Source organism: Ceratotherium simum, chromosome 8 (genome assembly GCF_057802395.1).
Source record: "Ceratotherium simum simum isolate JZ-2026a chromosome 8, ASM5780239v1, whole genome shotgun sequence".
NCBI lineage: Eukaryota > Metazoa > Chordata > Mammalia > Perissodactyla > Rhinocerotidae > Ceratotherium > Ceratotherium simum.
The window spans coordinates 54,355,822-54,379,466 of NC_141907.1; the positions used below are offsets into that span (position 1 = coordinate 54,355,822).

The following is a 23,645-nucleotide window of genomic DNA, read 5'->3' on the forward strand; positions in this document are numbered from 1 at the left end:
GACTGTATGAAATCATAAACACATTCTTAGCACTTCAACATATCCTCCAAATTCAGAATTCTAAACATTAAATGAGAGTGTTTAAATCTCATGCGTTATAGGGATATTATTTGTCTATTATAGAGCAAGTAAACAGAATTCTTAAAAGATATAAATAATATAAAATAATTTCAGGTTTCAAATTGGGCAACACTGAAAAAGTATTCTGAATGTTTCAAATTTTAAGTTATTTTATAGGGTCACCATTATGCTTATGTAAAGATTTTTAACATTTAAATGTGTATGGTATTACCACTGTAGAAACAGCAACACTACACTTACCACAAGGTGACATGGAAAGGAGGTGACCAACTATATGTCTTCTTTGTAAAAAAAAAAAAAGAAGATGCAATATATATATATATACACACAATAGAATATTCTGTTCAGCCATAAAAAAAGACAAAATCATCCCATTTGCAGCAACATGGATGGACCTTGAGGGTATTATATTAAGCGAAATAAGCCAGATAGAGAAAGACAAACACCATGTGATTTCACTCATATGTGGAAGATAAACAAACACATGGATAAAGAGAACAGATTAGTGGTTACCAGAGGGGAGGGGGATGAGGGGCTGGGAGAAAGGGGTGAGGGGCACATATGTATGGTAACGGATAAAAATTAGACTATTGGTAGTGAGCATGATGCAGTCTGTACAGAAACTGATATGTAGTAATGTACACCTGAAAGTATACCATGTTATAAAACAATATGACCTCAATAAAATAATTTTAAAAAAAGTCATGCTTCATGTACAAGTAAATCACCAAAGAGTTTTAGAAACTAGTTAGGAAACTGTCAGGAGTTAGGACTTGGGGAATGATGGTACAGAAGGTGAAGTTAAAGGTGACAATGAATTTCCAAGAAGAGCAAAGCCATGAAATAAATGAATGAACAGAGGAAAAGGAACACGAATGTGAGTCAGATGATGAAATGTTGTGAACATGTTAAGTTTATGGGACCTCAAATTGTTTGGAGTAGTCAAGTAGGCCACTGGAGATATGAAATGGAGCTTAGAGGTCAAAATCTGGCAGTTTTTACTTCTGTCTTGCATTGGAGTTTGCTAGATCATGTGGTTTTTAGAGCAGAATAGATACATCTTTATTTATCATGGAACTTGATACTGTCCTTTGCAAGATGTCCTTGATATTTTCCTTTAAAATGGAACTTAATCTATGCTCTCACCAGAACCATACTTAACCCCTCCTAGATGTATTGCCCTCCTCACAAAAATGGTTTGCCTTCTGGGCTGGTAGCTGTCTCCATTCATTTGACGTCTGGTACAAATTGATAAGAATGTGCACAAATTATCTTGGTTTATAAACTTCGCTGACCAGAAATAAAGATTGAAGGGAAGTTTTTACTTTGTCTATTCTCTTGCCTCCTAATGAGACTGTATTTTGTCTATTTGTGAGAGTTGTCAAGCGACTATGCAAGTTTGACATTTATGGAAAATACTTTGTGAAGTGTGATACTTGGGTTGTAGTGCCCTCTGCTGGGAGAAATGATAGAACATAGATTTTCTCTCATTTGCAAAAGAAAAAAAAAAGCCCAGATTTCAGAGGTAAAAATTAAAGACATTATCTTTTAAGTAAATATATTATATGCATGTGTGTATATATATAGTATATGAAAAGTAATTTAAAATAATGAATATATTTAAATACAAACTATTTTGATAATTTAAAACAATTCAGTTTATAAAGATTGGATTAACACAAATTTCATTAACACATCTGTGAAGAGTAAGAATGTGAATAATGACGTCTATCACAGATAACTATGTCCAATTTGAGCTTAAAGAAACATAATTACAGCCTTTCAGTTCCTTGTGGCTTTGCAACCACATAATTTTCTAGGACTGTCTGATGCAAAATTTTCAATCTTGTCAAATTTTATATCCAGCCACATGTCCCAATTTAAGATGGGGGAAAAAGTATGTTCACCATATTCATGAATATCTCATCTCAATATCTGACGTATGATTTATAGAAAATTTATTATTTATATTGGCATTTTAAAAATTTTTTATTAAGGTAACATTGATTTATAACATTATATAAATTTCGGATATACATCATTATATTTCAACTTCTGTATAGACTACATCATGTTCACTACCAAAAGTCTAGTTGCCATTCGTCACCATACAAATATGCCCTTTTTCCCTTTTGCCCTCCTCCCACCACCTTTCCCCTCTGGTAACCACCAATCTGTCCTTGGTAACTATGTGTTGATTTGTTTATCTTCCACATATGAGTGAAATTGTATGTTATTTGTCTTTCTCCATCTGACTTATTTCACTTGGCATAATACCCTTAAAGTCCATCCATGTTGTTGCAAATGGCAAGATTTCATTTTTTATGGCTAAGTAGTATTCCGTTGTATACATATACATCTTCTTTATCCATTCATCCATCAGTGGGCACTTAGGTTGTTTCCAAGTCTCGACTAATGTGAATAATGCTGCAATGAACGTTGGGGTGCATATATCCTTTCTAATTAGTGCTTTTGTGTTCTTTGTATAAATACCAAAAGTGGAATAGCTGGATTATATGGTAGCTCTATTTTTAATTTTTTGAGGAATCTCCATAGTGTTTTCCATAGTGGCTTCATCAATTTACATTCCCATCAGCAATGTATGAGTGTTCCCTTTTCTCTACATCCTCTCCAACATTTGTTATTTCTTGCCTGTTTAGTAATAGCCATTCTGACTCATGTGAGGTGATATCTCTTTCTGATTTTGATTTTGATTTCCCTAATAATTAGTGATGTTGAACATCTTTTCATGTGCCTGTTGGCCATCTATATGTCTTCTTGGGAAAAATATCTGTTCGGATCCTCTACCCATTTTTTAATTGGGTTGTTTGTTTATTTTTGTTGTTGAGTTGTGTGAGTTCTTTATATATTTTGGATATTAACCCCTTATCAGATATATGATTTGCAAATCTCTTCTCCTAATCGGTAGTTTGCCTTTTCATTTTGTTGATGGTTTCCTTTGCTGTGCAGAAGCTTTTTAGCCTGATGTAGTCCCATTTGTTTATTTTTTCTTTTGTTTCCCTTGCCTGAGGAGACATGATATTCAAAAAGATACTGCTAAGACTGATGTCAAAGAGCATATTACCTATGTTTTCTTCTAGGCATTTTATGGTTTCAGGTCTTACATTCAAGTCTTTAATCCATTTTGAGTTAATTTTTGTGTATGATATAAGATAGTGGTCTACTTTCATTCTTTTGCATGTGGCTGTCTAATCTTCCCAACATCATTTATTAAAGAGACTGTCCTCTCTCCATGGTATGTCTGGGCTCCTTTGTTGAAAATTAGCTGTCCTAGAATGGCATTTTTTTTTTTTAACAAAGCTTGATTTTTCCCTTTGGTTACAAAGTAACCATGTTTATTATGGAAAATATGAGACAGATCATAGGAAATAAAAATCATTCAGACTATCACCAGAATAAACTGTTGAAATCATCCTATATTTCCTTTTAGTCTTTTTTTAAGCATATTTTATACATAGCAGTTTTGTATAACTTTTTCTCTCAGCATTATGACATAAATTTGTGTAATTCTAAAAACTTCTTTCTACATAGACCCTATTTCCTTTTCACTCTTCTATACACTTACAGAAAAAAGTTAGGGCTGCCCCGGTGGTGCAGCGGTTAAGTGCGTGTGCTCTACTTTGGCGTCCCGGGGTTCGCAGGTTCTGATCCCGGGTGTGCACCAACGCATTGCTTGTCAAGCCATGTTGTGGTGGCGTCCCATATAAAGTAGAGGAAGAGGGGCACAAAAAAAAAAAAGAGAGAGAGAGAAAAGTTAGCTCTCCAACACCAGACTGAGCTTTTGATTGTTATACCATAAAGAATCTCTTGCTTATTATCTGAGCCCTCCAGCTCTACCTCTACTCCTTTTTTTTTTCCTTTGGTGAGGAAGACTAGTCCTGAGCTAACATCTGTTGCCAATCCTCCTCTTTTTGCTGAGGAAGATTGGCCTTGGGCTAACATCAGTGCTCATCTGCCTCTACTTTATCTATGGGATGCCGCCACAGCACAGCTTGATAAGTGGTGCATGGGTCCTCAGCCGGGATCCAAACCTGTGAACCCCCGGTCGCCGAGGTGGAGGTGAACTTAACCACTATGCCAGTTTGTCTTCCTCCCCAACAAGCTCAAATTTAGCTCACGGCCGATTTTCTCACAAAAAAAAAAAAAAAAAAAAAAAAGGATATGGACTTGGCAAACCTAGCATAGTAGGCTGGCTACATGAGTACAGAGAAAGAGTTTATAGTAGTGATCAGCACCCTCAAGTCCACAGACCACATGCAACTCATTTATAACAAGTCCTTCAATCTCATTTCAGAATAAAAGCTGCCTCCAAAGAAAGTGACAAAACTCTCACTATTCCAGGTTCCCAGGTGCAGGAGAGAGTCCCTCACAGTAGCCTGATGAAACTCCCTTCAACCCACACTCCCTGTGCTAGGGCACTGCTGCCCTTTGCTGCTTTGCTGATACCCACCTAGAAACCAAAGGGAGTAAGGGAAAGACCCTCTCACCCTGTTTCATCAATAGAGTAGAAAAGCATATAGATTCTTAATTGAAGGGAAATACTAGGAGGCTACTTAGTGCCGTAAAAAGTCAACTATCTTTTTGAAACTGTGAGGCTGACAGTCTGAGTAAGCTCATAACAGAAATTACGTAGCCTCACGAAATAGCTAGTACTCGTGTAGGAGAGTTGGGAGCAGAGAAGCAAAGAAGAAAGAAAAAAGAATGAAAGCTCTGCAGAACATGAGCAAGAATGGAGGGCCCCATCTTCTGCCTTCACAAACAAACACACTCTCAGAGGATGCTGGGGGCTCAAGCCCCCTCATTCCCAGAATAGTAGCATTTCCTAGGAGGAACCATGCCACAAATGCAAGTTTTACTTTCTTGTTGCTTTTTGTTTTTATTTTTGACAGGACCCAACACTGTGAGAAAATGAGTGAGCCAAGATATTATGTACTATTGGAAGCAAGGTCTCAAAGGATATCACAGGATCATAAAAGAGCAGACAAATCCAGCAAATATATTAGCAGATCTGAAGAAGCATGTGGAAAGTCTTGAGGCTGATAATGAATGATTAAAGAAAAAAATGAGCAGCTGGAAAATGAAAAGACAAGACTCCAAAAAGATACACAAAAGTAACTGGATCTAGATGCTTGTTTTATAAAAGAATCCGTTACAGAACCTGCCACCACCATCTGAGGACATTGTCAAGGGCCTAGAGAATATATAAGGCCAAACGAGGAGCAAGGAGCAAATATAAAATGGTTAAGACAGCTAAGAAAGAGAAAATCACCACGCCAGCAATAATCTAGTATTACTCTAGTAGGAGAAGCATCCCTCTCAGGACTTAGAAAAGTGTGTTATGATTATTGACTGGACATCAAGTTTCCAGACACTGAGCTCTCTGAAGTTTGATTTCTTCTGACACGAACTGAATGAATACCTATAAGAACCATTTCAAGTGATCATTGTTTTTCTTTTCTTAATCTCAGGATTTTAAAGTATAGAACTTTAATACGTGTACTGCATAATATACATTGCTATAAATGTTAAAAACAGTTAAATTTGAAATCTCTTTTTTATTATGCATTGACTGCATGCATGTTGTTATGCACATTTAATTAATTTATATGAAGTATTTAAGATAAATATGTTTCTAATCAAAACTATCCATGTCAAATTTTGCACTACTCTTAACATAATGATAATATCAAGACTGACTATAGGGAAACAAATTTAAAATTTTCATATTATGAATAAAGGAACCAAATTAGTTGTTCTTTGTTATCTAAAATTACTAGTTTCCGTAATTAAGTAGAGTACACTTTCAGTTGTAACTTTCTGTTTGTGAGACTATCATTTAAGAATATCCACAGAATTGTCCATCTGTTTTGAATAGTCTGTGTGTGGACGTGATGCTAATTGGCAGTACTTGATATTAAAAAAGAGTCAATAAAATTTTAAATATAAAACAGCTGCGTCTGCATTGCTACTTCTCGTTACAAAGTTTGTCATTAACAAAGTTACATTCAAAAAAATACAGAATACAGTATAAGTAATACTTAGAAGTTGAAATAACCAATTAGAGTCCATAAAGCTCTCCTCATTTTGAATTTTAAAATGGGAGGTACAAAAATATTTATTTGTAATAAATTGATTTTTTTCCCCAAAAAAATGAAGTTTACTATTCCACATTAATAAAGTCTGCGCCTCATAGGCAGATGGGAGCCAAGAAGATTCCAAGTCCAAGATGGAGTTTTGGCAAGGCTTCACGTTGAACAGTTTGACTATTATGGAAGCTGCATCTGAAGGCTCACAAACGTATAATTACGGGACTGATGAAAATCTCAGTGGTGACTAGTATCACTGTTCCCCACTTCTAATCCTATCACCAATTTGAAATCCAAATCTGCCCCTTCTGGATGAGTGGGTATCCAGTCTCTACTTGAATCCTTCTTAACCCTCCCGAAAGAAGGTAAATTTTTGCTTTTGCTATTCTTCCTCTTTCTCAGACAGCTCACAGGAGCAGTTGTCAAAGAGGTCACCCCGATATAAAAAGGCACGTGTCATCATGACCAAAATTGGGTGATTTAACTTTCTCTAAAAATGAATTAATTCCTTTTTATTCACATGTGTTTCTTTTGAGTAACTCCTTGATATAACTTATTTTTCTATTCCCGTGAAGCCTGTGTTTTAAAAACAGCAACTTATCCTTTTATCTGATATTTCTATTGACGATAAATAAAAGTAAAAGAAAACTAGGTTCCTTTGGAACTTCTGAGTATTCTTCTCCATGTGCTTCATCACATGACCTTCAGCTCCCAATCAAAATAAGATCAGCTGGGTAACTAAGTTTCCCTGTTCTCCTCCATCCTTTGAGAACTCTTGATTTATCCCTCTTTTCTAATTAATGCTTAATTAACATGTAACCGAGTTCTTTACTGAAGCAAGGAAGTTTGATTATTACACTTTATGTTAATTTCAGAAATTACTTCTAAGGGGATATGAAATTGGTTTATTCTAAAGAGTCTTTTGAAATTAACAATAACAAAATAAAGAGATTTTGCAAAATAGTTACACATAACATCAGTTTTCTTCTACCAAGGGAAGTCATTTGAGTGCAACCATACTGGGTGAGTTCTGTGAATGTAACTCATGTCCACCTCCTATTGATATGGTGAAGATCCCTGCATATATTGTGTAAATCTTCTGAAAGTATGGAAGCAATAGGATAATATAGGAAGAAAAAAAGAAAATATGATTTTTATTTGGAGAGACCATTGCAAACTTCACAAGCCAAATAGAATTAAGGGTCTAGTTATTTTTGGTTTTGTATAACTTATTTAGGTATTTATATCAACTTTATATGGCTTTTTTTTTCTAGCACATTGCCGTAAGGAATGTGATATGTGTTCATATATCATTCATCTGAAGTTTAATAAGGCTTGGGAAATCTGACATCTATTCTTAGGCACATTTCTAACTTTTCCCATTTTTTGATCTGTCTCCTATCTTCTATGTCCTGCTCAATGTATGCTTAATCCCTCCAGGTCTGAAAGGCCTAGAGGGCATGGTGAAATAACAGGAGATATTTGCTGCTGCTGGGAAAGTTTCATGGAAGCTGTGAGCGAAGAGAGGGGCAATGGAAACCAAATTCACCAGGCCATGATTCAGAGGGTATTTTTATATAAGATCAAGCAAAAGATATAAAATACTCTACAAATATAAATGCCTTTCTGCAAGTGCCGCTGGTGTTATTTCCCAGGGTGAACTTCTTACTAGTGCTAGGTATTACCCAAAGCTATAAGAAATTTCAGTCTTTTCAGAACAAGTAAACAAACAAAACAAAACCAACAAACAAAAACCCCCACAAAAATGTGAACTATCAACATCTCTGGTCAAAGTCACTTCCTTATCATGGACTTCTGTGATGGACTAAGAAGCAGAATGATTTAAGATGGATGTTATTCTGCATCCTTGGCCAAGGTTGTTAATTCTTTGTGTCTCAGTTTCTTCATCTGTAAAGTCAGGGTAATAGTGGTATACTTCATAGGATGTAAGGATTAATTGGGACAATATTTGTTTAGAATTGTGTCTTGTACACCCTAAGAACTCAGTAAATGTTAAGCTTTGCTTCATTTATTATGAAGATGATAATGAATCATACAATATTTGATGTTAACTATGACCAAATGGGTTAAATATCAAAGTAGTTAATAACTGGAATTTAAAATGCTGAGACTTCTTTAAGACCCTTTGGTCTTTGAACATTTTAAGAAAGTGAGACTATATATAATAGAAAAGAACTAAAAAATGCCATTTAAAAGCAAATTTCTGAAACCATACATTGCATGGTTGTATAAGACATATACTTATTCCAGATCTTTGATTGACAGAAAATGGTTATCAGTTGCTAGTGTAAAACCCCTATTTTCTGGGATGAGAAAATTCAATAGGTAAAAGATTTTCTTTTATATATTCAAGCCAGGTAATTGAAGCTTAAATAAAATGTAAACACTGTATAATGAGTTTTGTGAAGACTCTAGGTCAAATTTTCAGTAAATACTGATAAAAATTTCTACTCTTGGGGCCGGCCCCATGGCTTAGCGGTTAAATGCACGTGCTCCACTACTGGAGGCCGGGGGTTCGGATCCCGGGCGAGCACCAACGCCCTGCTTGGCAGCCCATGCTGAGGCTGCGTCCCAAATACAGCAACTAGAAGGATGTGCAACTATGACATACAACTATCTACTGGGGCTTTGGGGAGAAAAAGGGGAAAAAAAAGGAGGATGATTCGCAATAGATGTTACTCAGGGCCGGTCTTCCTCAGCAAAAAGAGGAAGATTGGCATGGATGTTAGCTCAGGGCTCATCTTCCTCACAAAAAAAAAAAAATTTCTACTCTTGAAGAATGAATATTACAAACTGAAGTCACTTAACTTGTGAAGACTGTATAGTTCATAAGACGGAACCCTATGCTCACTTCCACAAACTGTGAGACCAAGAATATGGCCAGTAATTAATATTTCTCCCCTACGAAACAGCCAGCTACAGGGGCAGCGTGTGGCTCTGTCTCTTGTTGGGACAGAAATGCTCTTCCCCGCAGGCCCTTCCAGTCTCCATCCACCCTCAGCTTCCTTCTCAGCCGCAGCTGCTACAACCTTCTTCTCGGCCATTCCGTCACCCGCTTCTGAGAGCCGCTAATGCCATTTTTGTGTGTCTGGTTGGCTCCTCGTCACTGAGGAACCATAAGCCCCCAGATCAGCCAGAATTATTCCTCTGACATGGATGCTGCTGTCAGCACCTGGCCAGCCTACATCTGCTAGCCTCACTCACCTTCCTGTCTCTGCGCCTTCATTCCCACGGGACGGCGTTGCGGGGTTGTGCCACTTCTGTGGCTGAGGAGAAGCCTGCGGGTGCCCCATATCTCTTTTTGTTTTTGTTTTTGTAAATTTTTTATTGAGATCATATTAGTTTATAACATTATGTGAATTTCCCTGCGTCCCTTGAAAATGCAAAATCAGCATGGCGACAGAGTCCTTTCCCAGGAAGTCCAGAAGCCATCCCAAGATGAGTGGGGTGGCCGGCGGCCTACACACCTTGGAAGCGCCTTCCCCTGAGAGACAGGGCATGCCCTGGGCGCTGCCTGCCCCCCACCTCTGTGGCTTCCTGAAGAACCACTTCCTAGACCTGGAGCTGAAACTCATCTGGAAGATGGGCGACCACCTGACCAAACACTGCAGGCTGGCCAGCCCCAAGCTGGTCTGGTCCAGCGTCATCCTCAAGCATGAGTAGGAGCCTCCCACGCCCAGTAGCCTTTGAGGGGCCTACCCACTGCATCCCCCTGGCCTGCCTGAGCCTCTCCGTCCAGCTTCAAGGTAGCTTTTTAACCACCCTGGAGCCCTCTCCCAAGGCATGGAGCAAGTGGGAAGAATACCAGAAAGAGGAAAGAGAAAAAGCCACATGCAAAAGACTCTTAAGAAAACAAACAAAAAAGAAAGAGAGTAAATTCATATTGGACAAAGATAGATAGTCTGCTTTTAAATTTGTTTTAATTAAAATACATTACACATTTACATGGTTCATAGCTACATCTTTTTATCTATGTTACAAATAAAGAATTTCCACAGAAACCTGTATCAACACTGAAGAATTAGTGTACCTAGTCTCTGTAAGTCTAAAATGTGTTGTTTTGCCTAGTTTTGAGGATGACGCAATTCTTTCACAATGATTGCAAGAGTTGATCAAGACCGCAGCAGAAAAAAAAAGATTCTCAGTGCCTAAATTCTGACCAGATTTAGTTCACAACGACACCCCTTCCACAGAAGCTATGACTTGAAGGCAGATACAGCATGTTCCAATCCAACTCTCAGAATGTTTTGGTTGCAGTCTCTCACAGTGCTCTCTGCTAACTTGTGATGGACAAGGACATACTTTCATAATTCCAGAAGGTCTGAATGACTAAAACTAGAGCTTTATGCTGTGCTGAGATAATCATGATGTAGGTCCACGAAATAGAAAACAAATCACAATAGTCCATTTTTGACAGGAGTAATTTCTTTGCATAGGCCTTCCTTGACTAATCATGAGATTTCTTTTTTTTGTCTTGTAGAGTCTGTTTAAAACTGAAGTTCATAAATACTCCCTCAGGACCACAGTTCTTTCAAAACAGCCATTGTACACACTAATTTAAAATGCGTGTTAAAAAAGGCTTAGGAGTAACAGGGAAAAGTGAGCTAAGATAGTTGCTACAAGATGCTTTTCTCTTAGATACCAGTCTTGGAGGCAATCCAGTTGCGGTAGGCGGTTACTCGTGTGTAAACACCCGGCTTATTGATTTTACCACACTCGACTCCCCAGCTCACTATTCCAGCAAGGTACCAAATATTTCGAGAATTGGGATAAACTAGTGGTCCTCCAGAGTCACCCTAAATAAAACAAAGAATATTTATCATTATGAGAATTTACTTCCAGATACATTACTTACACTAAGTGAGAAATCCAGATGAAGTTTGTGATTCAGGCTTCATAGAGACCCTAGGAAGGTATACGGTGTCAGTCCCTGCATCACCCTAACCACAACTGTGACTGGCCAGAATATATTCCCTGGGGCTCTTTGGGGTTGACCTGAACCTTGAAGGCATGAACTGATAAGTTAATAGGTCTGGTTCTATAAGAAAGCTTTTTGGAAACATATATTACGGATATACTTTGAGTATGGGGCTTCATGTATGAGAAAAGTAGCCAGAACCCTAGCCATGAGGAGGCTAAGAAAGGAAGAGAAATAGGCTGGAAGTAACTGAAAAATTTCTGAGACTGATCCTTTCTTGAAATATAGTTAAGAATACGGACTGTGATGCTACACTTCCTTGGTTTGTATGCCAGCTCTCCCACTTACTAGCTGTGTGACCTTGTGAAAATTACTTTACCTTCCTCTGCCTCAGTTTCCTCACCTATAAAATGATAATAATGATAGTACCTACATCACAAGTTTATGGTGAGGATTAAGTGGATTAATACTTGTAAAGGACTTCAGTCAGTGCTTGGCTCAGAGTTAAGTCCAAGATAAGTATTTGTTAAACACTTATAAACACATATTGCTTGTAGGGGAGAATTACTTTAGTGCCAAAGCCAAGAGGGAGTTTGACAGGATTGTCAAAGTGCAAATTAATTGAAGCACAGAATTGTCTCCATATTGATGATTTTCCTAAAACAATAGCAGTTACTTATATACTATGTGGGAAATGTGAATAACTTCCAGACTTACCTGGCAGGCATCAATGTTTCCTTCCATGTACCCAGCACATAGCATTGTGTCTTGTACCAGACCATTATATGCTTCCCTAGCGTTACAAGTGTTTGTATCAATAATCTTCACAGGTGCTTTCTGAAGTAACACTGGATATTCACCTACAGGAAGCAAACATTATCAGCAAAAGAGCTGCTCTGAAACAGAGCAGGATGGAAACCTTGTTTTTTGTCCTCTGTGCATAAGACCAATATTTGACTCTTGCTTATTCTTAGGATGAAAAAGCCCTCACACAAACCAGTGAAAAAGAAAAGTTCCCTCACACAAACCAGTGAAAAAGAAGTGTTCAAAGAATAACTTGAAACATCTTTCTAACGCTGCCTTTCTATGTCCTTATCTCTCTTTTTACATCTTTGGACCAAAACTTTCTCAATTAGGTTCTCCAGGTTAGGGAGTTTCTGCAACCAAATTGGTCTCCTTGGAATGTTGCAAACCAAGGCACATTGCAAAGTCATAACTCCATATGTGCCATTCCCTGAGGGATAGCCTGGCAGTAGTGGGCATCTGGAGGTAAATGATGCCTTTGGCTCTAACTAAATCACTAATTTGTCTTGCTGCTTTTGTACTTTACACACTATGTTAAGTTTTCACTGGACTTACCATCATATGAAAGTGCTCCCCATCCTGTAACGACAACTCCTTCACCTGCTGCAAAAATCTGTGTGGCTTCAGGAAGACAAACTCGATGTACATCATTCTTAAATAAAACTTTTTCAGTGAGCAGGATGACTGCAATATCGTCATGATGTTCACCCTGGATGTAGTCTTCATGAATAATAATTTGTTGAACATCATGTTGCATATAGGGGGGATTTACTTTAGTGCCAAAGCTGACAGTATAGTTTCTTGGATTTTTTGTCCTAAAGAAACAAAAATCATGTAGTTTGTATTTATTTCAAAATAATAGAAATACGGCCTGCATCTACTATGCTCTTTTCATGACATTAATATTTACTTGCTCTGTAGTCCATTAGCAGTGATAAAATATGATATTTTAACTCATTTTAAAAATCTTGTTTGAGTCCCTACACTATAAACTATGTAAGGCGATGGGGATACAGAAATAAAAACAAATAGCCCATGCCTTCAAGAAATGTAAATCTAATGAAAGATTGGCATAAATACAAGCAGTTATAATTTCGTAAATGGTTGTGTATATATTTAACAAGACCACAAAACAGGAGGATTTAAATCTGCATGCTCTAGGGAATGGAAGATTTCCTAGGGAAAGTAGCATTTTAGATGAGACTATAGAGCTGAGTCATATTTGCCTAAAAGATGAGGAGAAGGGGACAAGTATGTGCAGAGGCAGAGGGAAGTATGAAACAGGATCATATGTTTTAGCTACTACAAGTAGTTTGGGATGTCTGGAGTATAAAGTGATGAGAGAGAAGAATCATGTAAGAAAAAAATGTAGTATCAAGAATGAATGACTTTTCCTATTTTACTGATTAGATAGGAAAGCCTTAGATTGGCTTACCAAATAATTTGTCTTCCAAAATAAGACACTTTTGAGAATGAAAGGGAGTACTACTGATAATTAAGCTGGGATAACAGGTGTAAACTGGAACTGTTCTAGGGCCATTGGTATCCTCAGCCTTAGAAAATATGATGAACTTACTTTTGAAAGCAGTGAGCTGCAGTCACCAGGGATCTTTCACTGATCAAAGATGCCCCACAGTAGTGTTGGCCATTCTTTTTGAGACTTGCTTGCCACGGCCATTCTCCTTCCTGAGCACTGGAACCTCCCTTGACTCTATCATATGTAGGTGACATCCTTGCTCGTCTCCCACAGCCTGTCAGAAAGAGTTAGTTTTGTTCCACTGAGAATAGGAAGATACTGTTTAGTTGATTACAAAGCCAAGAGTGAGCTGAGTTATTCTGCTATGGTTCTATCTGGCAATATCTTGCACGGACAATATCTTATTTGAATAGAATATAATCTGCACAGGAATCACTAGCAGCCCCTGGATCACCTCCATATCTCCAAGAAACTTCAGCACTTGGAGAATGTGAAAGCTACGGGAGGTAGATAAAGTCATGGTTAAGTCCATGGGCTCTGCAACCAGGCTCCCTGGTTTGAATTCTGGCCCCACCGCTTACAAGCTGGATGAATTTTGGCAAATTGTTTCACTTCTTTGTGTTTCAGTTTCCCCATCTCTAAAATGGGATCAATAATAATACCTATCTCTAGAATTGTTGTGAGGATTAAGTGACTTCTATGTAAAGCACTTAGAACTCTGCCTGACCAAGAGTAACAAATCTTGACTGCTGTGTTTTAGATAATCTCAAACATTTAATTAAAAAGTATCTGAACTTACGGTTGTTGATAATCTTTTCAGCATTGACCTTACTGATTTCTGAAATAGAACAAAAAAGCCCACAGTAAATTTAAGACCTAGCATTAGTCTACTGACCCTAGGGCCAATGGAATAAGATCGTAGGTCCAGCAGAGTAGAGGGTCCAGAAATAATTTGCAATCTCAGGAAGAAATGTCAATAGAAAGGAGAGAATATTGGTTTATATGAATTGTTCTTTTACAATATGTGAATGTATAATGTGGAAATTCTATCTTCATAGTTCCACATGAGACACTTATTTTGTTTTATTGGAATTGTATTCTATATCAACTAAAGTGTAAAATTGCCAGTATCTTTCCTTAGAAGAATAGGAAGACCCACAGTGAACCCGATTCCTTTCAGTACACAAAAATAACTTAAAAAAAGTGACCTGGCTTATAATGGCAGATTGTATGCTGTTTTCGCAAGTTATAGGAGATCACAAAAAGAATAGCAAGACACACTTTTACTTACAAGGATCATTCAAAGTCTTACTATTTGCTTTAGAATGAGAAGCAGCATTTTTACCCCAGGACCAATTTTAAGGTGTGGCATTATTATGATTTGCATATGTTTTTAATAATGAAGAATACAAATTATTGCTCTGATATAAAACAGAATTATTCATTACAAAAACTATATTGAAGATCAGCTTTGTGCCTGGTGCATATATGTGTTAGGGATAAAAAGATGAAAGTAACACTGCTCCCATCTCATACATAAGCTTACCCACAAGCCTTAGGGAGTTAGGATCTGTAGTCAAGGATCCTGAGTGGTTCCACAGCATCTGACGTAAGATGTTTTCAATTCTTCCTCTTGTGTTTTCCTTCACTGATCTGGGCGCCTTGAATATCAGCCATATGTGTGCTGTCACACTGTTGCTATCAGGACTGGAAACAACATAAATGTTTCATATGTTGCTAAAAAAATAGCATTTCCTTCCTCATTCCCTGATCTTTCATATCTTGGTTCCTTCTGCTTTTTTATGGGTTTGTAGAGTGCCTTCACTTTAGGTTAATCACAGGATCGTTCATCTGCCTATTTACTTGGTGACAGTATGCATGAAGCTATATTATTCAGTTTAGAAGACAAGTAGTTCTACAAATCTGAAAACTAAGAAAGGCCTGAGGCAGAGGGTAGAAGTATCACATAAGAACTGAGATCATTTATTAATGCATTCATCAGTCATTTATAGAGCAACTGCTATAGACAAGTGTCTGGGCTAAGTACTATTGGGTAATCAAGGGTGACTAACACGTGATTCCTACCCTCAAGGCATTTCCAGGGGAGATAAGACATGTATACAAATGATTATAATATATGAGTTAGAAGTGATAAGATATTTATCTTATTTGCAGATAGTTAGAAGAATGATAAGTCATTTTTTACTTAAAGGATCAGAGAAATTTTCATGGAAGAGGTGACATACCCACTGAACCATAAAGTATTTTCATTGCCACTTGACCATCAAGCAGAAAATTTCATCAGGTAAAGAAGAGGAGAAATAGTACTCCAGAATAACTGAGTAGCAACAATATTATTAGCATTTATTGAGCATTTGCTGTGTTCCAGGTACTTTGTTATCACATTTCTTATCAGACTTAGTCTCCACAACAACCCTGCAGGTTAGGTGTCATTATCTTGATTTTATAGAATAGGAAAAATTGAAGGTCTGAGAGATTATCTAATGTGCTCAAGATTACACAGCTACTAAACTAGGATCCAGATTTGGTACAATTGACTCTATAACCTGGGCTCTTTACACTATGCCCTCTGTCTCCCTATAATCAGTCAGCCAGTGACAACAGTGTCGAGGAGACTGAGCTCAGATAGGGGAGGATCTTTAATTCTCGCCAAGAGGTAGCCATGAGGAGAAGTTGTTGAGTAAAACCATACTTGAGGAAGATTAACCTGACTGTGATGTTCAGGGCAGATTTGATTGGGATTGGGAAAAGGAGAGCAGCCCAAGAGGGTGGCCAATGGACATGTAGGAATTGTCAAGCAACCCTGAAGCTAATATTTGAAGTGGCATTATTTTGCTTTGGATCTCCCTAACAGATGACCCACCTTTTGGCATATAAATCAACAATTATTCCTCGGAAGTACTCAGTTCACACAAGTTTGATTATTGTAGCAGAGTGTGCCACAATGAAAATCTCTGTCTTGTAGCCTCTCCATGACTTCCTATTGTCCCACGCTTCCTATAGATACCTGAAGTTATAAGCATAGGAAAACAAAGCAGGAGCCTTCTGGTGGTTGTGGTCATCTTTAAGAATAGCTGGGCCCTTCAATTTTAGTCTCTCATTTCTTTCCAACACTAAAATTGGACCCTAAGGTTAATGCTCGTTGAGATCTTGATCAATTCTGCAATTCCAAGAGTTCCAGAAGCAGGGAAAGAAGGCAGACATAGTCTGGTGGCATTGGTGAAGGTAAAAGCAACAATTGCCTTCATTTGAAATGTGTTTATTTGCACATATTTCCACATACATTATCTTCTTTGATCCTGAGTACAGTTTTATGAGGGAGGCAGTGTAGATGTTATTATCAATATTTCATAGATAGGGAAGCAGACTCAAAGTGATGTAGTGACTTGACCAAGGCTCTAGAGCTAGGAAGTGGCAAAGGCTGGTTTCACGTTGTCTAACTCCTTTTCTGGGGCTCCCTCTGCTATACCATGCTACTCCAAACCCATACACAGGGAACATAGCACAGCTATTTCACTTCTTGTTATTGTGACTAGAAAGATTTCCTTGGCATGAAAGCCTGGTGTTGATATTCTCTCTTCTACCCTATAAGAACTTTAGGGCAGTTCTACAAGGTGTTTAGCTGACTTGCAAGCAGACGGACACGAGAAAACAGTATTTATGTTATACTGCTAAATAAAAATCTTAAAGCATCAAACATTGGTCTAAGGGACCATCTAATGTTTGCTGGACATAAAAATTTAAGAAACCAGAGGGATATATCATCTGTAATTTAAGGATTGATACATTCTCATTGATCTAATGAATGCAACTATATAGTTTGATCTTTGCTTTGGTTTTATACTGAACAGTTAATCTGACACTTAGCTAAGGATAATGCTGAATATTAGTAACTCATTGGCTAATGACTATAACATATAAATAGACTCTTTTTGCAGAGGAACTTGAAGTATAACGGTATGCATGATGGGTTGATCTCTTTTCTGATTGTTATTGTTAGTTACTTACACCAGTGTGATGACTTGAGAATTGATATATTGTCTGTAAATGTCAGAACTTTGAAATGCATCAACCATCTGTTAAAGAGAACATAGAGTCAAACATCATATTCCAATAATACATTTATATTTCAGAAAACTAACAATGAAATAAACATAGGAAAATACTAATTTACCTTAGTCTCAAGAATTTTGCTAAGATAGTTAGTTTCTGTTGATGTCTCCCTTTCATAATTTCTATTATATGGGATGTCCAGCACTTTGAAGGTACCTTGGTAATAGTAGGTTGTGTTTTCTGTGAGATAAAGAAATGATCCAAGAATTATTTAAGTGAAATGGATTTCAAATTCAGTTATAGATTACATTGTAATACCAACTAATGTGTATTGTGCTCATATTAAATATTGATAAACCCCGTGAATCTTTCATGGCACAGTTGCCTAGATAACCTGGGCATTGTGGGAAGTGTGTGTAAGACCGAGAATGGAGCAGATATATATCAGACAAAGGTCAGAAAGAAGAGTAACATCTTGATTAAGACAGATAGGCCTAAATCCTAGAAATGAGACTTCTGTCTAGAATAATTAATTGCCAGGCTATAGGTAAAAATAGTTATCATTTATTAAATATCTATGTGAAGATACTTTATAAAAATCATGTGAAGTATACCCATTTTTCAGGAGAACTGTAGTCTCAGAGATATTTGATAACTTATCCAACATCATATGATTACTAAGAAAAGCCCAGGATCAAAATTTGATCTATCTGATTCCAAAGCCCATGCCTAATACGTTACATTTCCTTCCTAAATTTTCATAGATACTAAACTATTTGATATATGACATTTCTTACCTCTAATATATGATAAATATTAACCATCTAGGAATATGCTAGATACTACATAATAACAGTGCCTACCATATAGTAAGCACTAAATAAATATTAATATTATTTTGCAATATGATCATTGCCTTTGAAGACCATCTTGTGGAAGAGATAGGCTCAATATGGATGAAATCATTCCTAATGAGGTACTCATAAGGATATAATTAAATGATAAAGTTAATTGTTCAACTACACATTCTATATGAATGCAGAGAAGGGAGACATCATAATTAAAATAAAATATGGCGTCATTAAAATTGTGGTGAAAATATTTAACAGTGAGAAAGGTGATGGAAAAAGAAGTCAGAAAGCTCTAAAAAAGATGCTGAAAATGGGTTGGCTATAAATAATAATTTGTGAATGAACATTGTTAATTGTAGTTAGCTTCTCTGTGCATCATGGACCTTTTACTATAGAGGACAAGATTTGCAATGGTAGTTTACTAGGTTTTACCGTAAGTAGCAAAAAGTAGACCTTAAAACTATTCAATTTTCTTTTTCATAATTCAGTATTTACAATGCATCCTTCAGTTCTTTATTTAGATTCCTAAATATTTCTACCTATTACAATAATTATGCATCCATGAATATTCTTCAATGTAAATAAATATATTGGCAAGATACAAACTTCGTGGAGCACTTTTCTCAAGGCCAGGGGATAAACTGAGTACTTAATATCTAAGATATTTACGACTGAAAAACCATAGTCTAGAACAAGGCAATCAACTTTTGAGTATCCTATTCTTAATTTAATTCTAAGCAGCAATCCTAATGGGCCACTGAGATTGCTCGTTATGCTGAGGTCACTGTGCATACAGCCATTGTGCTCTGATGGCACCTGATGAGATGAAAATAACCCCTTAGGGATGGGATATCAATAAGGCATACTTGCACCTTGTGATTAACATTCCCATCTCTATAAATGGTTCAAATGCCAATATGAATTGAGAGAGATGGATAGGGACAGAAAGAAGGAAATTGCTTTGCAACTTTCCACGACTTGATTAATTATAACTTATTTCTGTAAAGAAAATTTAAAGCTTAAACTCACACATATTTTGTTTGTTTGTTTTTACTAAGAGTGCTCTGGGTGCAATAATAGAGTTTAAGCATGAATTATTAGAACATTTCTTCTTAAAGCTGACAGAGTAAAAGCACTTCTTCTACATTCTCCTGTCTTTAAGCCCAGAAAAAGAACAAAAGATAGGGTAGAGGGTTCAATTCCAAGGAAACAAAAGAAAACAGCCACAACTCCAAACCAAAAACTATGAAGCAAACATGACAAAAACTGTGAAATACGCTAAGGTGAGGAGTGATATAGATCAGAGATACATCTCACAAGTCGAGTTGAATGAAAATTTTTCTAAAAGGTCTCAACGATTCTGTGATTTAAGTAATAAGACTTCAGGTTCTGCAAAAAGATAAGGAATATTTCTGTAGACACTTATTTTGACACTGCAAAATGGCAGCAATGAAAATAAAAGTGAAACCATACCAATGTGCCACTTTTATTATATATGATCTAATCTCCCAGCTGAGGCAACCTGCTAGAGGTAAGCTGAAGTGGAGAAGGGAAGGAAGTCAGGATCACTATATCATAATTCAGAGTCTGTGAATTAAGGAGCTTTCCTCAGGGCCATCCTAGCTTCCTAAGTGTTAAAAACTGAAGGTAAATTTGCCCTAGTGTTAAAGAAAGTAACAGACTGGATAAGAGGATGTTTGAGATGACAAACCTGACTATAAGCTGCAAACTCCCTTAGCCAATCAGCCACCCCTAGACTCACTTCCCACAGTATTCTTTAGAAAACATCTTGCCCAGATCAAGAAGAGTCAATAATAGTTATAGTGGATCCAGTTGGTAACTTGTATATAGATGTTGAAGGGGAAAAAAGCCAAAGGAGGAAAGAATATAAACAAAAATTAGAAAAGGAATTATCAAGGGAACAGAGGAAGAAAGAGTTTTAACAGCTAGTTCCCATTGTCTTGAAGATATTACAGAAAAAAGAGCTCAACAATATACAACAATTCAGTCAAGAAGAAAAGCTGCAGAATTCAGTAAAGAAATGGAAGAGAAAAATAAGACTGTAACAGATGCAAACCACTTTGGAAACAACAGATGAAGATTAAAAATACTATGACTTAGAGGATAAGCTTGAGAAAAACAAACAAAATGAGATGGAAAAGGAAAACAATATAAAATCATTATCGAGGGAATGAACTGCATGAGAGGCAAAGGGGATCCAACAAATGCATTTTTGATGTTCCTGACAAAAGAACTGAACAAATGAATTTGAATCTGTAGCTTAAAAGGGCCCACTGTGTTCTAAGAAAAATTGATACAGGATGAACATGATACTAAGACAGATTGGACTTCGTGAATTTAAAGAATAAAAAGTATTAACAGTGGAGAAAGTAAAGATTTGTGCCATTTTAAACAAAAGAACCCTAAACAGCACCAGGAACTTCTGTAAATAGGGGTGGAAGTGTGACTAAAAGTAGGAAGATTGGTTGAAACAGCTAGATCCAAGTCTCCCCCTCAATTGCTGGGGTTTTTAGATCAGGGAAACTGAGACACAGTTGAGGGCGGGTGTACCATACTCGAAATCTATATGTTGGGTTTTTTTCCCAACTTGACTACAGAAAGCTAGCAGCCAGAAATGTATCCACACAAAACAAGGGAAGCTTTTTTCTCTAATTGGGAATTCTGACCAATCCAAGAGAAAAGACCTAAATATAGTGGTAACTTGGATTCTCTCAACAAAACAACTTGGATAGGACAGTCTACATTAAAAGCGATTGTTCAACAGACACTCCTTTCGTAGAGAATTTCCAGTTAGCTCTTTAATCCCTGATATTAAATATTAACAGACACTAAAAGATCAATATATATTTGAGGAAAGTATCTAATATGAAATACTACCAAAAGAAGCAGAGAAAATCTTGGAGGAAAGAGACTAAAAATTAAAACAAATTATTATATTCAGAAAATATTTAAGAAAAAAGATCAAGGTGTTATACAAAAGACTATCTAGATAGCAAAGAAGATACTGTAGCAAATAAAAACATAATAGCAGAAATAAAGAATTCAGTAAAAGAATTAGAAAATAAATTTGAGAAAATGACCACTAAAGTGATTTTTAAGTGCCTGAAGGATGGAAAATAGAAAAGATAAGAAAATTAGAGGCAACATTTAGGAGGCCTAATATCCAAATTATAAGATTTCCAGAAATAGAGTAAAGAAGACAGGAAATCATCAAAGAAATAATCTAAGAATATTTTCAGGAACTGAAGTACGTAAGTTTCTAGATTGAAAGGATCCTCTAAATGCCAGCACAAAGGGTGAGAGATCTAGACTATGCCATATCACCATAAAATCTCAAAATACTGGGGACAAAGAAAAAAATCCAATAAGACTTTAGAAGTTCAGAGAGTAAGAAAAGAGAGCTCATTCAAAATCTCTAGAATCAAAATGTCACCACACTTCTTGACAGAAACTTTGAAAGCAAAAAGACAATAGAGCTTTAGCCTCTAACTTCAGAGGAAAATTTTTTCCAACCTAGAATTATATACTATTAATGAAGGTTAAGAGTAAAATTAAGACATTTCAGACATGAATTGTCAAAAATATATGCTTTCCAGAAAGCTTCTGGAGTATGCATTTCACCACAACTGAGTGAATAAAATAATAAAAAAGAAATATGGAATCTTGCCATTAGGGGATCAAATCCAACAGAAAATTGAAAGTAATCCCTAGGATGTTGCTGAAGGGAAATCCCAAGTTGACAGCTATGTAGTCAGGGTGTGAATGTGTATAGATCCTCATCTCCCATAGTAGAAAGTGAATAGGTAATACCGATAACTGAAAAATTAGGTAATAGCAACATTAAGAACCAATTTAAAGAGTTGAAAGTGGTTGCCTCTGAGAAATGGGAAATAGGGGTAGTGGAGGAGGAGCTGCATTTTTCATAAAAAAGCTCTGACAATTTGACTTTTTAAACTGTTGAGTATACATAGCTTTGGGAGGAAAAAAATGCAAGCATGGCAAAGTCATGGAAAAAGTTGATGGTAAGCATATGCTCCATTTAAATATATGTAAATACATATCCAAAACTAAATAACTGTAGTAATTATGATTACAAGCCAGAATGAAGTGTTATAAATGTTGACAATGTAAAGAGAATAATATTGCTAACAAACTACTGGGAAGCGTTGGAGAAAAATTAGAAGTGTAAGTATGCTGATTTTCTTTTCTTTCATAGCAGGATGTAAATAAGATAATGTCTAAAGTTAAAACACATGGTTTTAAAAAAATAACTCCAACTTTTCTCATGTTTTCAAACTTTTTTTAAATCTATGTTAAAATGATTTTTTATATTGATGTCTTTATTATGAAGAAAAATTAGTTGAAATTCAATATTCTTTCATTTCTCTTCTTCACATAAAAGTGTAATATTTTAATTATAAAATAACATATGTAATACCATGTTGGTAGAGTACTTTTTCTGCCTATGAATTATCTACAACTTTGTATCTCTATATGGTATACACTCTTTTACCTGTGTATATTCAAAAAGATGTCTGTAATACAGTGTTTAGCAAATGTTAACAGTGCTTATTTCTGGAATCTTGTGTTATTGATTTTATTTTATTATTATTATTTTTTTGATGAGGAAGATTGGCCCTGAGCTAACATCTGTTGCCAATCTTCCTCTATTTGTATGTGGGATGCCACCACAGCATGGCTTCATGAGCAGTATGTAGGTCCGTGCCTGGGATCTGAACCTGCGGACCCCAGCCACCAAAGTGGACCGTGGGAACCCAACCACTACACCACAGGGCCAGCCCCTGATGGCCATTTTAAAGGGAGATAATTCATTGTTTGCAACCGCCTCTTTGTCTTTTGTAGAAATGGAAATAAAGTTTACAACAAACTGAAATAAATAAAAATGTATTCTTTACCAACCTACGGCCAGAAAATGAACCAGGAGACCAATAGTTATTCCCAGGATTGCCAACACTCCAAACACAATGAGGGCAATCATCCATAGTGGCAAAGATGTACGGGAAGCTGTGACTGGTCTGCAAGTAAAGGACATGAATATGAAGGATGTATCAGAAGAACCACAGTTGTTTCAAATCTTTATTTCTCTCCTCTTGCTCATCCCTAGAAGTTTCACAATTTAGGCACAGTAGTAGCAAAAGACATTTGAAGAAGAAAGAAGGAAGGAAGGAAAAAAGGAAGAAAGGAAGAAGAGGAATTCTGCCATGGGAGTATAACAGAAATCCTGCCTGAGTTGCCAGGCTGCCAGCTTGTCCTATGGATTTCAGACTTGC

General features: G+C 36.6%; 2 protein-coding genes across 2 annotated transcripts in view; both read right to left on the reverse strand.

The window, feature by feature from the left end:
* LOC101400742 (transmembrane serine protease 11F) overlaps positions 1 to 9,502 on the reverse strand; it is a 132,120-nt gene extending 122,618 nt beyond the window's left edge. Inside the window, exon 1 of the mRNA XM_087434664.1 lies at positions 9,414 to 9,502. Within this exon, the coding sequence (XP_087290790.1) occupies positions 9,414 to 9,502 (89 nt within the window). The remainder of the gene's footprint in view (positions 1 to 9,413) is intronic.
* A 676-nt stretch (positions 9,503 to 10,178) lies between these two features.
* On the reverse strand, positions 10,179 to 23,407 carry LOC101397540 (transmembrane protease serine 11B-like protein). Its single transcript, XM_014784718.2, has 9 exons — positions 23,275 to 23,407; positions 17,604 to 17,722; positions 17,438 to 17,505; positions 14,955 to 15,115; positions 14,208 to 14,246; positions 13,508 to 13,682; positions 12,487 to 12,746; positions 11,845 to 11,987; positions 10,179 to 11,005 (listed from the first exon to the last, which is right to left on the reverse strand). The coding sequence occupies exons 1-9, from the start codon at positions 23,405 to 23,407 to the stop codon at positions 10,844 to 10,846; spliced, it is 1,260 nt and encodes a 419-aa protein (XP_014640204.2). The 3' UTR covers positions 10,179 to 10,843.
* Positions 23,408 to 23,645: the final 238 nt, after the last annotated feature.

Bases quoted from the DNA above. Each gene is read 5' to 3' on its own strand.
- LOC101397540 (XM_014784718.2), bottom strand. From the start codon at position 23,407: ATGTCCTTTACTTGCAGACCAGTCACAGCTTCCCGTACATCTTTGCCA. The intron at 14,247-14,954 runs GTAAGCTTATGT...GTTCTATTTCAG, and splicing joins TAACTCCCTAAGGCTTGTGG to AAATCAGTAAGGTCAATGCT. The intron at 11,988-12,486 runs GTAAGTCCAGTG...TGCTTCCTGTAG, and splicing joins GGGAGCACTTTCATATGATG to GTGAATATCCAGTGTTACTT.